Raw genomic sequence first — 17,302 nt, forward strand, 5'->3', positions numbered from 1 at the left:
CTTTTAAAATACATTGTAAAACCTTACAAAACACTTGTAATACTCCGTAAAACCTTTAAAATACCTTGTATAATTTTCCTGCCAAAAAAATTTCGCCAAAAAAATTGCGGAATCACTTTTCCCGCAATAAAAAATTTTTGGCGGGAAAAATTTTTACGGGAAAATTTTACAAGGTATTTTAAAGGTTTTTACAAGTGTTTTGGCGGGAAAATTGTGGGATCACTTTTCCCGCCTAAAATTTTTTTGTATTTTGTGGACCTAATTTTGTTTCAAATAAGGGTAAAATGGTCATTAAAAATTAAAAGAGGGCAAACTTAAAAATGGACTCTCAAAGGGGGCATTTTTGAAAAGAGGTATTGAAAAATGGGCATTTTTAACAATTTCTCTTAAAAGTTTGTTTAAATTACCACATGTTGAATAAATTATAATTTTATCAATAAATACTAATATGCGGGCTGATCCGCCAACCCGCGGATGAAAACCGATTAAACCTATGACCCACTGCGAATTAATCCATGTGGCCCGCTAATTTGCGGGTTTAATATATTTTCCCAAATATGCCCCATAGTGAGATGATGTGGGCTCGACCCACGGTTTTTGACCTATTTTGACTGCTTTAATTCTCATGAATCGTCTAATTTTAGAATTTTAAAACACAAAATTCTATTTTGTAAATCATAATTAATACGATGGGTATATTTATAAACAATTTTACATTTTCTCTACAATTCGTTATTATGAATATTTATAAGTATACCACACGATTCGTTCTACTAAAAAACACACACAATATTAAACGCAACGTATGTAAATCAATATTCTCCCGCGGTGGACCGCGGGTCTGATCCTAGTTGGAATTAAGATAGCAATACATCTTGCTTGGTTATTCTATCAATTATCAGAAAGATTAGATATTGTTTTTTTTCTTAGTTTATATTGTGAGTTATAAGATACACGAGGTTCATGAGCAACTCAAAATTTATCTCCCCAATATTATAAAATTAAAAAAAAAATTACAAATATTTATCAGGAAAACAATAACATTCGTCATGATAAACTGATTATAATGTACAAGAGGCCAATGTTCAATACAGTTTTCATTCCGAGCAAAAAAAAAAAAAAAATAGGTCTATATATCTTTGTTTAGATTAATCCATATACTTTTCGACAAAAAAAAAATATTATTTCATATACTTTGTAATCTTATATAGCATCCAATTCCACTTGAAATTTTTTTTTATATCCAAATTTTGACATTTCTTTTTCTAATTCTATTCAAAATATAAGGGGTTGAAAGTTAGATCTCCTCGTTTATAATTATATTTTCAGTATATTAAAATGATACGCTAGAAAATATTGATGAAGTGTGGTAAGAATAATTAACTTTGTATATGGAAATAGTTTAATTGCATACAAATAATTTATATTGTAAGATAGCATATATAGCCATTCATTTAATCTCTTCTCTAATTTTTTTATACTAGTACTTATTAAACTTTCACAAACACATATATGCTGCCAGTATCACAACAATATATGCATTCATTAAATCAGCTCTCCAAATTATAAGATTTCATACTCATATTAATGATTTTTATTGAATATGTGATCTATCATGGCCTAAGTCTTAAATCCCCATATCTGATAGGAATAAATGATGCCTTCAGAATCTGGTAACAAAGTCTAATATATAGGCTGGATTTTAAAATAAATAAAATACAAATTATTCTGGATGGAAATATTACAAAACAAAATGTGGAGCTTCAACTTCTGTTGACCCCAAAAAAATGGGATAAAAGGCTTCTAGAATTTGGACCAAGTGATTAAATATGAACCATTTGTGTAATATTATGAATTGTTTTTGAACCAGTAAGATTATTTCAAATAGTCCATACTCACCCTCAACGACTTAAAAGACTTCAATATTCATTTTGGTTTCTTTTGGTCATATTCATATCCTCACGTAACCATCAAATTGAAAACTAAAACGAACAAGATGTCAAGATGTAAGTTGCTTGTAAGTTTCCATTATGTAATGGATTTTTTTCAAGATTTATCACTATAGTATCTATTATTTTTGAGATCATCATAACTAATTAAAAAGTTAACAAATTATCGTTTTCATTGTGTAAACATAAAATCTATCACCATCAATATAAACACAAGCTCCGTTCAAGGATAGAAGTGATATAATTAATTCATAAAAAATAGTTGCATGCTTGATTGAATCAAACTTCATAAGTGACGATTGACTATATATCCGACTATGCAAAACGTAATCAAACCTTGGATCCTGACAAATTAAATATAGGGTTATCATGGGACTTTAAAAACTGATATTAGCCAATCTAATACTCATTTCAGTTTTTTGATTTGATAATACATCTCTTCCCATTTTATATAGTCTTTAAAAAAAAATTGTGGAAGTGTATTATACATGCAGCGCGTGTATATCATGAAGGACCATCACCATGTGTGTGTGTGCGCGTGTGTTATAGAGATAGAGAAAGAAAAAGTAAAGCAGAATTGTTGAAGGATCATTCTTCATTCTGTAAAGGTTAAAACTTTAAAGACAAAGATATGATGATGTGACCTAATTTTCTCTGGGTTTCAAAAGTGTCTGCCCCCTAACTTATCTTGGGGGTTACAACTTTAGACCCCTTTAGCCTCTTAACTTTATTATGATGTATACATATATGACTATATCATATATGGATTAATCAAATTAGAGTAGTCTCGTACTAATAGCCATCTATATTATTATATACTACCATGCATCTTCGGTATGTTTCATCCAATTTAGTAATTTTGTATTCCTACTTGGTCTCAAGTTTTACCATAACTAGAATATCAACTCTACGATATTCATTAGATTCTAATTCATTATTAACTAGTTTCTTTTTTTTTTTTTTTTTTTTTTTTTTTTTTTTTTTTTTAACTAGTTTCATTTGTTAGAAAAATGATTTAAAAGGAAACAATACAAGCAAATTAAAGAAGCAAGTAGTCAAGGTGGACGGAGTGTTTACAAAAGTATAACAAACTCTCAAGTGAAAAAAAAAAAAACTCTCAAGTGATTAATTCCCTTACGACTCCTTTTCTAAACTCCTCTCTTATATGTTTCAAAATACGTTTATGATTTTATTGATTTCTTGTGGAATTGGAAGTGTCCAACCGTCACGTAGTCGGCCATTTTCAATATCCTCACTAATTAAAGTTTGGCTAAATCATAAACTTATATATATACCAATCGGAAACAAAAACTTAATTCATGCAGTATTTAGTAACTATAGATCTGTTCATATTGCTTTTGTAGAAAATCCACACCTAGGCATTTAATACAATAATTTATAATTAAAGATTGCTAGAATCATAGTATTATCTAAATTACCTAATTTCTGTGTTGTTGTTATATAGTATAAAAATCATGCAAAGAATCGGTTACATTTCTAAATGGTCGTTAGTCATTGATATTTGATTATAATAATGAAGTACTGCATTTCGAGGAATACTAAATAATGAACATAAACAGCAGGTACATAAAAAAAAATAAACATAAGCATAGAAACAAGCATCTGATGCTCAAATACAAAAAAAAAAAAAAATAAGAAGAGAAAGGAAAAGGATGATCAGTGATGTGATTAAGGAAATAGTTAAGACAGCTGATCATACATATATTAAATTATTATGCAAAAAAAACACAGATAGAGAAGAGAATATTCCTCCAACGGCAAAGGTTATTAAGAACCAATTACACTTCAATCATTGAGAAACACGTCAATAGCTTGAAACTTCACTCTGATTGCGTTTAGCTGTATAACGCGTTACGCGCTATTGCATCATTTAATGAATATGAATATATAAGTAGGGATGTCACCGCTTCCATATACATATATATTAACATTTGCTCTCTTCGAATGTAGTTACTTGGTGGTGTTAATCGTAATCTTACTTTTCATATTTAGTTATTGTCTTAAACAAATAATAATAAATAAAAAATTAGACGCGGCTAGTTTTAGAATTTGCTAATCGTATAGTCATAAATTCATAAAACATTGGATTAAATAATAAAAAGTGGGAATGTGTGTGTAGTCAGTCAGTCACGTGAAAGGAGTTTTGGGGAATTAATAGATATAAATTGAATGAATGAAGAAAAGGTCCGTACGGTACAGTCGTACAGGATAACCTACCCGCTCCGATTTTTTTTTTTTTTTCTTTCTTTTTTCTTGGGTTCTCTTACGTGTCATACCGTACAAACCAACTTGACTTGTCTTGACAAATTTAATTTAATACTAATTTGAATAATTTATATTCAAATTAAATGAGGACAAAAGTGGGACCTGTTTTCCACTATTACAATTTCCCGTTACACGCCGTTAGCTTCTCTCTCGTTATTTCTTCTTTCCGTTTTCTTACATCTTTGTATTTCTCACGCCACATATTTAAAAATAATTTTAGTTATATTAACGTCAATTTCAATACATCATCAAACGGAGAGCCGCCAACTATAAGAGCTGCAAATCTCCGTCGAAGTTTATCTCCATTACATACCGAATTCGAGGCTCTTCTCTGGGCGATGAAGTGTATGATAGGTGCAGATAATCAAGAGGTAGAGTTCCTTACAGACTGTTCTGATCTGGTTAAGATGGTATCTTCTCCAACCGAATGGCCGGCGTTTTCAGTGTACTTGGAGGAATTTCAGAGCGACAAGGAAGAATTCTCATCCCATCCTTCTCTTTATCTTTAATTTCTCGCAATGCTAATGTAAAAACGGATCATCTGGCACGAAAAATTCGTACAGAACCGCTTCATATCACATTTGTAAACAACATTCCACAGGAATGGTTCTTTTGAGCTCTAATTAATTTCAGATGACAAAAAAAAAAAAATAATGTCAATTTCAATAGTCGGCTAAAAATCAATAACATTAATATACTCCTTAGAAAATAAAATAAAAACCATCGGATACTCCTCTTTGTGTCCTATGGTCACGTTCTCCTTGAAAAGTAAAGTAAATTTTATCAATACTTCAATTGAACACAATCAATAGATTAACAAAGTACCTCACTCTCGAATAAACATAAATCATTTTTTTAAAATTAAATTTTATTCATCCCACATAGTGGGCTTTGGCATTGGGCCCAACAAACAAAAGACAGTTACAAAATAGACCTAATTTAACCATAAATTATGTTACTCATTCTTCTATGTTAGCGGTTAATGAAACGAAGAAACATAAATCTTTTTTTGGAGTATTAGCAATGGCTAATAGACTTTTCTTTCACAAACAAATTAAACTATCAAATTAAGAAAGTCAAAATGTTTGACTCCAACTTAAAGAGACAAACCTCAAGGGACCACCCGTACGCAAGGACAGCCACACGACCTACTTTTCCGTGTTTTACACATCAATATGCTTAATTCTCTTCATGAAAATACAGAGAGTCATAACTCATAAGTAGCTATATGTCTCTGCATTAAACGGAATAGAAAATATAAATGCAATTGTTTTTTCCCAATGTGGTCCGTTTTTAGATGATTCGATTTCAAAGTGTGGGGGGCCACAGTTGCACATTGGTCTTAGCTTTTATGGTGTACTTACCTCACTCTCTAGCATCTTGGCTCCACCTTTGTCCTTTTGATTTTTCTTTTCAAACTTTTGGTATAGAAATGACGTTCCATGACTCATCATCTTCCTTTACATCTATTCCATGACTAAGCTTTGCTATTTTATTATATCCCACTATTTCATTGTGTATATTATTGGTTGATAATGCCATATGATTCTATCGTTTTATCCTTTTCAGTGACATGTTATGGTCGGTCGTGTGCTCGTGTTTTGATTAAAGTTGGATTGTCATTTGCTTCTTCTTTTTTCTAATAGAGTTTGTCATTTGCTTTTCCATCTGTATCACTTTTCTTTTGTTTTTGACGTTGTCAATTGCACATTTGCACTTTCCCTTAATTTTAGACTAATCTGGTGAATTGCCTACTACATTAATTGACCATAATTAAAGGAAGAGAAGTATCGCAAAATGGCTTTCCCTACATAAAGACATAGGCCCGTGTAAGTGAATCTATATTTTTGAGTAGTATGAAAATACATAGGCCCATGTAAGTGAATTTATTTAGACATGGGCGGATATATCGATAAGTTTATACAATGATACTGATGGGCCATATAGTTACAGAATAATTAAACAAATTATTATTTTTTACCTCGTAGGACCTCGACCCGCCTACTCGGGTCTTGTATGGATATGCAGGAAGGGGTGCTCCGCAGTAACCTCCTTCACTTCATGCCTTTATTTTATCGAATTATGTTAAATATTACATTGACCCGATTCGAGACTGAATTTTTTAATAATTTATAATGATTATTAATTTATCGAATATTAATTTATAGAGGTTTTTTTTTACAATCTATTCACAAGTTTAATCCAATTTACAACTGTGCTCACTTCTTTTCTTCACCTAATCTATTTGGATGTTGTATAATTTCTAAATCACGTTCACAATCACCGTAAATATACTATCTTAGATTTAACTTTAGTGAAATATGCATATAGACAATAATAGATTTTAAGTTGATTTTTAATACTTAAATTTGTCATGTTGTATTGTAGATTTCTTTTTTTGCGAATTGAAGAATGTATTTTAAAAGATACAAAACATTATTAATAAATTTGCCTCCGGCCTTCATTACTCTAGACATGGCTATGCCAGCAAGTAACTTCTTGATGACATCAATGAGATAGTCACATGGCCCAAACGGTTAATTGATAACAGTGGCGGAGCCAGAAAAATGAGTTATGGGAGTCATAATGTTTTTTTATTTTATAAATATTAGTTTTATTAGAAAAAATATCATTGCAAATATTCATTTTTAAAACATTTTCTAAAAATTATAAGTGAGCGTATGATTCATCTTTAAGATGAATATATATATATATATATATATATATATATATATATATTTGTAAAGATCTTTGTAAATATTTGTAATGACATCTTTAATTTTTTTGGCTACAAATATTTATGTTAATGACATTTTTGAAGAATTTTATTATCGACATTTAGGGATTGACTTTTTTAAATCAACTTATTCCAAAAAGTATTATTTTTTATTAAGTAATTAAGCAACAAAATCAATTAAAATTTCGTTAAAGCCCAACAGTTTGTAAAAAAGGCCCAACGATAATGTTAATATGCCAAACAGTAAAGAAAATTAGTAGCAAATTTATATTTTAAACTTGTTTTGTGATAAATATTATCAAACTGCAAACTTTAGAATGTTAAATATTAATCTTTAAACTACCGTCATGGATTTGAGAGAGGTCAATAAAATTTGTTAGGAGTCTCAATAACTACTTGGACATATGTCAAATAATTATTTTAACAAAAGTTAAACTGAAAATCATAATTTCATGGGTGTCACATGACCCCCATGATTCTTCATTGCCTCCGCCAGTGATTGATAACGTCTTCCAAATGACTAGTAACTCGCCCGAGAGGGTCAATGATTTCATCAACAACATTCTACACAAAACAATAAGTAACAATGAGAAGTTAAATGTGGCTACCGAAATTAAAATCAAGTGGTAACAAAAATTTATTACGTACTTGAAGTTTGGATTTATGAAACATAGTCATTGCACAAACGAGGCCGTACATAACAATGTCCTCAGTCCTCAGATGATATCACCTCGCTATAATCATAATGGCTTACGTCTTTCCAGAGCTTTATGAACTACAATATAAATATATATATATATATATATATATATATATATATATATATATATATATATATATATATTGACAGCCACAACAATATATATAAAATTTAGATAACAAACAGTATCACAACTCAATATTAATAAAAGATATTTTTACCCTTTCCGAGCTGGGTGATACTCGTTTTCCAAGAGATCCGCAAGAGACTTAACGCAGTCGAGTTTGAACCCGTACGTACTCCCTTTTTCGTGGCAGTAAGCTATTTGCTCGACACTTCGGTGACGAAGCTCCCCAAAGTTGCGGGTCTCGAGGGCCACCAATAGAGTAGCCATATAAACATCGACAGTTTGAACCTGCCGGGTAAATGATCGGAAAACGATTGCCATTTGGCCATAGTGGTAATGGAGGCAATACTGACGAAGTGCAAGACGGTCTTTTTCGAATTCGTCCTACAAAAGAATAGAAGATTAAACGTACTATATGGAATCGTCTTGTGCAAGCAATACTTAGTCACTTCCTTACCGTAGCTATTTCTAACTCGTCTCTTAGAATGTTGTCTTGTTTGACAAAGTTGTTGTCCTTAGTAAGACGCCATTGTTCATCCAAGAGATAACCTTCTGCTAATTTGCCTTGTATCCTTTCAGCTATAACTGTGAACAAATGCATGTCACATACGATTCCGTCATTCCGGATAAGATTATAGGCAAGTCGAAGGAATTCAAATTCCAAATCATCACTGAACATCGGGCCAACAGCCCAACACAATTCTCTGCGATATGAAGTAGCTTTTGCACTAGGTTTCGTCCTTTGTAGTTTCGTGAATAGCTTCCACATCCAAGTCCAATTGATCATCATCATAAGTAACTGCCATTAAACAAGATTTTCAAGTAAACGACAACAATATCTTTCTTCTTTTTTTTACACCAATAACTCAATAGATTTTAGAGTAAAACACAACATTGAACGAACTAAACTGGAAAAAAAAAACAAGTAGTTAAAATTAAGGTTTTGTGCAAAAAAACTCTCCAACTCGCCTATTTTTGCAACTTTACTCTCAATCTCCGAAAAATACAAATTAATTCTACGAAGTCCAAAATAATACGTAATATATATAACCCTTATACGTATACTGTAAACGTTTTTCCGGTCACATACATTAGTTTTCAAAAATTCTAAAAGTAGAGTTGAACTCTTCATCGCGAGGGCTTCGATTTGACATATTTTTTAATCAAAATTTTACGAACTTGATGGTAGCGAATAAGAGTTACATTGCGTATTATTTTGGACTTCGTATGATTAATCTGTATTTTTTCGGAGATAAAAGATAAAGTTGCAAAAATAGACGAGTTGGAAGGTTTTTTTGCACAAACCCCTTAAAGTTACCTCAATATCCATCTTGTTTATTAATAGTTTTTTTCAAAATATTTCTTCAAGAAACACTTAAGAAAGTTAGATAAGTGAAGTGAAATCTGATTAACAAACGAAGCTAAATTGATGCTGCAAAAACAAATTTGTGTCACAAACAAAATCTTTGTACCAAACTCAAAACTCTGTTAATCTAACTAGTCGATGGATTTTCCTAATTAAAACTGACACGATTCTAAACGAAGATTACTTCATAGGCAAGGAAAATTAAAGAAAGTTATAGAATTGTTCAATAACACAGATTAACTGTTCCGAGAGAGATATCTCATTTGAATTGCATGAAAAATTAAGTAAGTCTGCTGCAAAAACAAATTATGTCACAAAATCAAAAGATTCAATCAACGCAACTTCGCACGATTTGGAAAGAAAAATAGTTGAAGTTAGCTGTTAATCTTGCTAATCGATAGAATTTCTCCAAATTGAATCTCTGACGATTAATAACTTTAAACGACGATTGCTTCCTATACAAGAAACACAAATAAAGTTAGAGAAGTGTCCCAACAAGCCAAATTAACAGTTCTGAGTGCGAGATCTCATTTAATAGCACGAAAAATAAAGCTAAGTTTCTCCTGCAAAGATGATTATACGTAACAAAGAAACCCACATGCACCAAAGAAACTCAGTAGATTTTACATTTACCGCAACTTTGCTCTATTTGGGAATAAAGAAGAGTTAAACTTACCTCAGTTCATCTTTCTAATCGAGAGATTTCGCAAATTGAATCTGTACGATCAAATGCATAATTGATTCACTAGTTGAGCTATTCGTCTAGTAGATTCTTGAGCGAAAGAATCTTAAGAATTCACATGTATGGTCTTCAACAATCCCTTCGATGATGTGACTACAAGACCTTAAGCTTATATCTCTCTCTCTTGTATCTCTTTCACTCTGTTACAGATTAATTTCTACAGGTGAAAGAAGAAGAAGATGAACAAGAAAGATAATCTGACTTCTAACGGATCAATTTAGTTTGTTTATACTACTAACTGATCTGATCTGGTACGGGCCCTTCCACAATAACTGAAGCCCACGCGCGTGTACTTCACCCGAGACCACCTAAACTTTTCCCTCTCTAAAAAGAGATTTTTTATATTTATTTACAAAGAAAACTGTATAAAAAGTAGGCCGGGCTTTCGGTTATCGGTTGGGTCCATTTGGTTTCGGTTATTTCGGTTCTAAAATTTAGTATTCATTCGGATATTTTGAAATTTCGGTTCGGTTTCGGTTCTTTCCGTTTTAAAATTTAATATCCATTCAGTTATTTTCCATAGGATATTTTCAGATATTTCAGTTATTTGTGAGTATTTTCGGATATTTTATGATATTTTTTGGTTATTTTCGAGTATTTTTACTATTTTTATATATTATTCAAGTATTTTTGATTATTTGATCTATAAATAACTAATTATTTTGAAAATATAATTGTATTTCGGATATTTCGGTTACCCAAAATATTTCGTTTCGGTACCGATTCGGTTACGGTTATTTTGGTTATAAAACTTAGTATCCATTCGGTTATTTTCAAATATTCGGTTCGGTTCGGTTCGGTACATTCAGTTCGGTTTAAAAGCCCGGGCCTAATAAAAAGCTCCTTACATGAAGACCATTGGCCCATGTTAGTCATTTTGGTTGAGCCCGAGAGCATTAATGGGCCAGGCCCATGGAGTTAACCTAGAGCAAAGCCGCATCATCTTCCTTGCGAAATAACCTTAAACCCTAATTTCTCTGATTCTTCTCCGGGACGGAAACTGCATAAATACTCGACTTTCAATTCAATTTTTAAAAAGACGGCTAGGGTTTTTATAGCTTCTCTCTACAATGGCGATGTATCTTCTTTACGAATCATCCTCCGGCTACGGATTGTTCGAGGTACACGGTCTCGATGAGATTGGACAGAACACAGAGGCGGTTCGGAGCTCCGTCTCGGACCTTAGTCGGTTCGGGCGTGTCGTCCAGCTCACTGCTTTTCACCCATCTCAGTCTGCACTCGACGCTCTTAACCAAATCAACGCCGTCTCTGAAGGTGAACTCTCTACTAAATTACATCTCTTTCCCTCTTTAGTTTTCTGCACCAGTTTCATATACTGTATTACTTGCTTTCTGTTATAGTTTATGCTGGAAAGAGCTTAGTTTTTAGAAATTGAGCTCTTATTATTGTTGGAATCAGCTTATTCTGTTCTGTTTTAGTCTTTGCTTGAGCTTTTGATGATAAAGTATTGATATTTGTATTGGTTTTACACCTTGAACTCGTAGGATACATGAGTGATGAGCTGAGGAGTTTTCTGGAGTTGAATCTCCCGAAAGTGAAGGAAGGCAAGAAGCCCAAGTTTAGTTTGGGAGTGTCTGAGCCTAAAATCGGGTCTTGCATTTTTGAAGCTACAAAAATTCCTTGCCAGAGTAATGAATTTGTCCATGAGCTTCTTAGAGGTGTGCGCCAGCATTTCGATAGGTTCATCAAAGACCTAAAGGTGCGAAATTTATTTATGATTACCAATTATCTCCAGTGGTTCCTTTTTAGGTTAGTTATGCTCAATGTTATATCCTCATTATGTAGCCTGGTGATTTGGAAAAAGCGCAACTTGGACTAGCTCATAGTTACAGCAGAGCAAAGGTGAAGTTCAATGTTAACCGTGTGGATAACATGGTTATTCAAGCTATTTTCCTACTTGACACACTTGATAAGGATATCAATTCCTTTGCTATGAGAGTCAGGTTTGTTTTCTTATTGTTTTGCCATTCAGATTATGTCTTGTCTGTTACCGTAAGAGAAAATGGTTTGTCAGCAGCTTATATAATGTTTTTGCAGAGAATGGTACTCGTGGCACTTCCCTGAACTTGTCAAGATAGTCAATGACAACAACCTTTATGCCCGAGTTTCAAAGATTATCGTGGACAAGTCGAAGTTGTCTGAAGAGCACGTCCCTATGCTTACTGAAATCCTGGGTGATGAAGATAAAGCAAGAGAGGTTGTTGAAGCTGGAAAAGCATCTATGGGTAATAAACTGATGGAGCTTGTTCGATATGAATCATACTTTTTTCAATGTATCTATTTCTCTCTTGTTCTAAAACTTTTTTTTTCCCTGCTTGAAGGCCAGGATTTATCACCGGTTGATCTGATCAATGTCCAGAGTTTTGCTCAGAGAGTTATGGACCTTGCCGATTACAGGAAGAAGCTCTATGATTACCTTGTTACTAAAATGAGTGACATTGCTCCAAATTTGGCGTCCTTGATCGGAGAGATGGTTGGGGCTAGGTTGATTTCACATGCAGGAAGTTTGACAAATCTTGCCAAGTGCCCATCTTCAACTCTCCAGATTCTTGGTGCTGAGAAGGCACTTTTCAGGTACATTTCAAGCTTTGTTTTTGTAATGAAAGTTTGATTTTACTGCAGTAACTGACTTTGGTGTATATTTCAGGGCGCTGAAAACCCGTGGAAACACACCCAAATATGGTCTAGTATTCCATTCGTCATTCATTAGCCGTGCATCTGCTAAAAACAAGGGCCGTATTGCTCGTTTCCTTGCAAACAAGTGCTCCATAGCTTCCCGGATCGATTGTTTCTCTGGTAAAAATTTAGAGAATCCCCTGAATAAGAAAGATGTGTTTGTGATAGTGAGATGATGTTTTTGTTGTTAACTATAAAACCATGGTGGCTGTCTTATGCAGATAGCAGCACTACAGCTTTCGGTGAGAAACTAAGGGAACAAGTGGAGGAAAGACTTGACTTTTATGACAAAGGTGTTGCCCCACGTAAGAATGTTGACGTAATGAAAGAAGTGATGGAAAATCTTGAGAAGAAAGGTACATATGACTCTCTTTATGACCCAACAAAGCTCTCTGATCTGTTGAGGTAAACGGTTTTGTTTGATGGGTTGTTTCCTCTCCTTTTTTAGACGAGGGAGAAAAAACAGTGGACGCCTCAGAGAAGAAAAAGAAGAGAAAGACAGAGGAGAAGGAGGAGGAGAAGGAAGAGGAGAAATCAAAGAAAAAGAAAAAGAAAAGCAAAGCAGTAGATGGAGAAGAATTGACAACAGAGAATGGTCACAGTAAGAAGAAGAAGAAGAAAACTAAGTCACAAGATGATGAATAAACAAACAAGTCTGTGTAATGCACTAGTTTTTAGTTTTCTATCTTCCACATAGCTCGGGTTTTGACTTTAAAAACAATTTTAAACATAGCGGAAATTAGATAAGGTTTTCTACTCTTGAATTGAGTCTGTCTTTAAACAAACGAACAAGCTTGATTACTATTATTGAGTCTGTCTTAACTCTTAAGCTAGTTTTGTTTTCTGCCTCTTGACTTATAACGTCTTTAAACGTATCGAAACTAGATCAGATTTTCAACTATTGAGCCTGTCTTAAACAAAAGAACAATGTTGACTATTTAGTGTCAGGTCTGGTTCTGAACTTCTGAAGATGATCAAATTTTTGTTGATGTTGAAATGGATCTTCAAGTATATATGATATGGATCTGTTTTTGCTCAATTCTTTGAAAATGTCGACAACAAATTAACACTACAAAAAAAAAAAGGATTGAAGATGAGAATTAAACATGTTCTTTTTCTTTATTATCTCAAACAAAACTAAAAAAACACTAAAATTGCAGAAACCAGAGAATTCTGCTAAATCATAGCAACAAAAGAGCACAAGAATCTAATCGCAGAGAATAAGCCTAATCATGGCAAGAACCAAACACGAAACAGAGAAGAAGAAGAGCGTCACAAAATCCCTAGCAGACCATTTCCTCACAGGCTTGGACTCAACTCTCAAACTCTTTGCTCTACGAAGAGCATCAACTTCCTTAAGCAAATCAAATTCGATACCTTTCTTCTTCAACTCTTCAACACATTTACGCAACAGCTTCGCATCTTCTTTCTCCCTCTCCAACAACTTCTCAAGATGCGATTCCACTTCCGATTTGTACCTCACCGCCCAAATGATTCCCAACGAAGATAGCAGAGCGCAGAGTGAAGGGATCCATGATCTTTTACAAGCACTGGAAGCAGAAGCAGAGGAAGGTGATGATGAAGAAGAGGCGTGGAAGAGGAGTAACAGAGAAATGGAGTGGAAGAGAAAGAAGAAAATGTAAAGCTGAGTGATTTCTCTTCGAACGGAATCGATCTGAGATTCTTTGTGAGAGACACGGCTGAGGATTAGCTCTTCTTCTTTTAGCCATTGTTTCAGGAGAAGCTTGTGTGTTGGTGTATCTGCGATCTGGTGAAGAGGATGTCTCGTCTTTGCCTCCATGATCGGTGGATTTGTGCTCTGATCTGACGCCATGGAAGCTTTGTGATTAGAGAGAAAGAGAGAGAGAGAGAGAAGTGTAGACTTGTGATTCGCAGAGAAAAAAAAGATGCCGACTTTATTGAGGCTCTTTGGTAACGGCTCTTTTGGGTTTTATTTTTAAATATTATGTGAATTTACAGATTTGTCCTGAGTGCGTAACGGTCATCAAAATACGACTCGGCTCGGCTTGGCACCGTCACACATTCTTAAACTGGCCCACGGTATATTAGGCCCATGGATGGCCCACAAAAACAAAGAAAAATAATCATTAAACTACAAGTTGTATAATCATCTAGACCACTCACGTTATATTTGTGTTTAGTAAATTAACTTATCATTAATCTTGAAACTAACGCTTGAACCACATGTCATCAACATACATAATGCAACCAATAGAATTACAGAGAAAACATTTTCTATCTCCGAACGTTACAAATTTGTAACACCTCTTAAGGAAATGGTGTGATTCACCTTTACCATAAAAGTTAAAAGTGTAATAACTAATAAGCGCGAACAAAAAAATGGCTTTGCTTGCAAAAATTCTTATTCTCACCACACTTGTAACAACAGTATCAGTAACCTCTAGAGCCAATGAAGAGCTAATGATGCAACAATGTCACAACTCTGACAATCCCACCTTGTGTCTTCGTTGTCTAAACTCCGACCCCACTTCTCATGAAGCCGACAAAGTTGGACTGGCTCGTATCATCCTCAAATGCATCAACTCTCAGCTCCTTATCCTCACCCAGAACACTTCCACTTTGGGCTCGCAACACTACCGGAATCCCAAGGCTGCAGCAGCGTTGAAGCAGTGCGGTTTGGGTTTCTCGACAGCTAAGCGTGGCGTGGGAGAGGCCGACGCTCACCTTATAACCGGAGATTACGACAAGGCCGCGAATGACGTCAGCGTGAAAGTGGTGAATCCTCCGGTATCGTGCCGCAACAGTCTCGAGACACTCAACATCCAAGTCCCTTCAAGTTTCCGTTACCATATGGATGTTTACTTGGCGTTGACTCAAGCTCTCCTCAGGATCGTTGATCGCTTCTAGATAGTTTATGTTTCTTCAACAGTGTTTGTCTTATCGACAGTGGCGGACCCAGAAAGTTTTTTTACCGGGGTCAAAATGTATGACAATAATTAATAAATTTTTTTTTTAAGAAAAACTAAAAACAAACAACATTTTTTAAAAAAATAAATCACAAATAGGTTCAATATTTATGGGTGAAGCAAACAAAAAAAACTAAAAAATATGTGAGAAATAGTGCCAAACACAAAGTAGTAGAAAAATATTAGAAAACTTAAAAGGTTTAAACACAAATTTGTAATTTTAAGGGGGTCAAAACAGAAAACATATAAATAATATCATAAATATTAAAGGACTATAATGCAAATTTAGAATTTTAGGTGGGTCAACTGACCCCCTTCAAGCCTTTTTGGGTCCGCCATTGCTTATCGATATATTATCAGTGACTTTAACTATGTCTAGGCCCTCTAATTAAAATCAAAGTTTGCTTCTTCTTGTTATCCGTTCAAGATTGAATGCAAAATAGTGACACCTAAGTAAAAAAGCTTAATGCCATTAGAACAAAGTAGCTGATGCTTTTTATATGTTTCTGTCTTTTGCATGATACAAGTTACAAAAAAAAAAAAAAAAAAAAAAAAGTTATAACCTTCATTAATACTAGTCAATGTGTCAAACATCTCGAAAAAATTGTATGAAGACGTAAAAAGCCAAAATTTCCCGGACTAATCTATTTTTTTCTTACTCTGTTTTTCGAAACAGAGTTTCTAACGAAACTAATTATCCTCTTCCACTTGAACATGAAACTAACTAGGGACTTAGCTACAGGTAAACTCAGTCGTGAATTTGGAAAAATGGTGACAACTTTGCTTTGTTCAAATTCCTCTATGATCGCAATTATTGCCAAATTTTGTTGCACTTTTGTGACTTGTTCTTAAAATGGTTCATGTTGCTAGTGATTTCTGATTCAAACTCAAGCTTGCTATATTTCCTTGTCACTGTAAAATGGTTCATATCACTAGTGATTTTTGTTTACAAGACTTCTTTCTAACAAACAAGTTAACACCTTTAACAGGTAACATTTTCAGTTCTTAAAACAAAACAAAGAAAACGTTTTCAGTTCCAACTCCTAGCATCTTTTACATCTTGTGTAAGAGCCAAATAACAAACATCTTTTACATATTCCCTCATCTTCATTGATATCTCTGTTTCTGGTACAACTTCTCTTAGAACTGTGAGAAGATAATCAACAGAAACTTTGGTGTTTTTATTTTCTAGGAATAAAGAATAAAATGTTTGGGTGGCAACTCGAACCCGGTTGCATGAACCTTGAGAACAAAATCAGAACATATCTTTAAAGTTTAAACACAAGATCTAGCTACCAGCTTCTTTATCTTTTCTTATTTAATTAAAATTTTGGCAGCAATATACAATTAAAAAGAATACTCTTCTAAAGTGGATTAAATTTCATGTAAAAGAAGTTGAAAAAACAAACTTTCTTGCTTCTTTATTTGGTTCTTCAAGGGAACAGCTACATGCCTAAGATTCATTTCTCAGGCAACATGCACCAATAACAATAGCCAAACACAACTTGCAACAATAGCACTTTGACCCTTTTTTTGTTTTTTTCGTTTTATCCAATTCTTTCATTTTTAACTCTCGAAAAGCAAAGTCTGAAATTTTGTGACAGTTTATAAGTTATTGTTTAAGAGTAATTAACTGTATAGATCAGTCTTTGTTTGAGGAAAAAATGAATGCTTCTTTTCAGTGTAAGATGATTAAAGGTAGGAATCTTTTCAGATAACAAACAAAGATCGAACTAAGATATCAGTTTCG

The 17,302-nt window shown here is 33.6% G+C and overlaps 4 protein-coding genes across 4 annotated transcripts; 2 read left to right on the forward strand and 2 right to left on the reverse strand.

Annotated features, from left to right (window-relative positions):
* Nucleotides 1–7,889: 7,889 nt before the first annotated feature.
* On the reverse strand, nt 7,890–8,605 carry LOC9320996. The gene is given in 4 exon segments (XM_021030928.1): nt 7,890–8,183; nt 8,257–8,490; nt 8,493–8,560; nt 8,563–8,605. Coding segments are annotated over 4 exon segments (639 nt in total).
* Nucleotides 8,606–10,829: 2,224 nt separating this feature from the next.
* On the forward strand, nt 10,830–13,437 carry LOC9320997 (nucleolar protein 56). Its single transcript, XM_002882745.2, has 8 exons — nt 10,830–11,182; nt 11,413–11,627; nt 11,714–11,871; nt 11,966–12,153; nt 12,250–12,502; nt 12,576–12,724; nt 12,826–12,960; nt 13,053–13,437. The coding sequence occupies exons 1-8, from the start codon at nt 10,978–10,980 to the stop codon at nt 13,247–13,249; spliced, it is 1,500 nt and encodes a 499-aa protein (XP_002882791.1). The 5' UTR covers nt 10,830–10,977; the 3' UTR covers nt 13,250–13,437.
* Nucleotides 13,438–13,696: 259 nt separating this feature from the next.
* On the reverse strand, nt 13,697–14,519 carry LOC9318858. The gene has a single exon (XM_002884885.2). The coding sequence runs from the start codon at nt 14,436–14,438 to the stop codon at nt 13,812–13,814; it is 627 nt and encodes a 208-aa protein (XP_002884931.1). The 5' UTR covers nt 14,439–14,519; the 3' UTR covers nt 13,697–13,811.
* Nucleotides 14,520–14,907: 388 nt separating this feature from the next.
* On the forward strand, nt 14,908–16,034 carry LOC9320998. The gene is made up of 2 exons (XM_021033094.1): nt 14,908–15,522; nt 15,894–16,034. The coding sequence occupies exon 1, from the start codon at nt 14,966–14,968 to the stop codon at nt 15,491–15,493; it is 528 nt and encodes a 175-aa protein (XP_020888753.1). The 5' UTR covers nt 14,908–14,965; the 3' UTR covers nt 15,494–15,522; nt 15,894–16,034.
* The last annotated feature ends 1,268 nt before the right edge of the window (nt 16,035–17,302 follow it).

The sequence above is a fragment of the Arabidopsis lyrata genome (genome assembly GCF_000004255.2).
Source record: "Arabidopsis lyrata subsp. lyrata unplaced genomic scaffold ARALYscaffold_3, whole genome shotgun sequence".
Taxonomy (NCBI): domain Eukaryota; kingdom Viridiplantae; phylum Streptophyta; class Magnoliopsida; order Brassicales; family Brassicaceae; genus Arabidopsis; species Arabidopsis lyrata.

Excerpts from the sequence above, each read along its gene's own strand:
- LOC9320998 (XM_021033094.1), top strand. The coding sequence starts at position 14,966 with ATGGCTTTGCTTGCAAAAATTCTTATTCTCACCACACTTGTAACAACA.
- LOC9320997 (XM_002882745.2), top strand. The coding sequence starts at position 10,978 with ATGGCGATGTATCTTCTTTACGAATCATCCTCCGGCTACGGATTGTTC. Across the intron at positions 11,628-11,713 it reads GGTTCATCAAAGACCTAAAG|CCTGGTGATTTGGAAAAAGC; the intron begins GTGCGAAATTTA and ends CTCATTATGTAG. Across the intron at positions 12,154-12,249 it reads AGCTGGAAAAGCATCTATGG|GCCAGGATTTATCACCGGTT; the intron begins GTAATAAACTGA and ends CCCTGCTTGAAG.
- LOC9318858 (XM_002884885.2), bottom strand. The coding sequence starts at position 14,438 with ATGGCGTCAGATCAGAGCACAAATCCACCGATCATGGAGGCAAAGACG.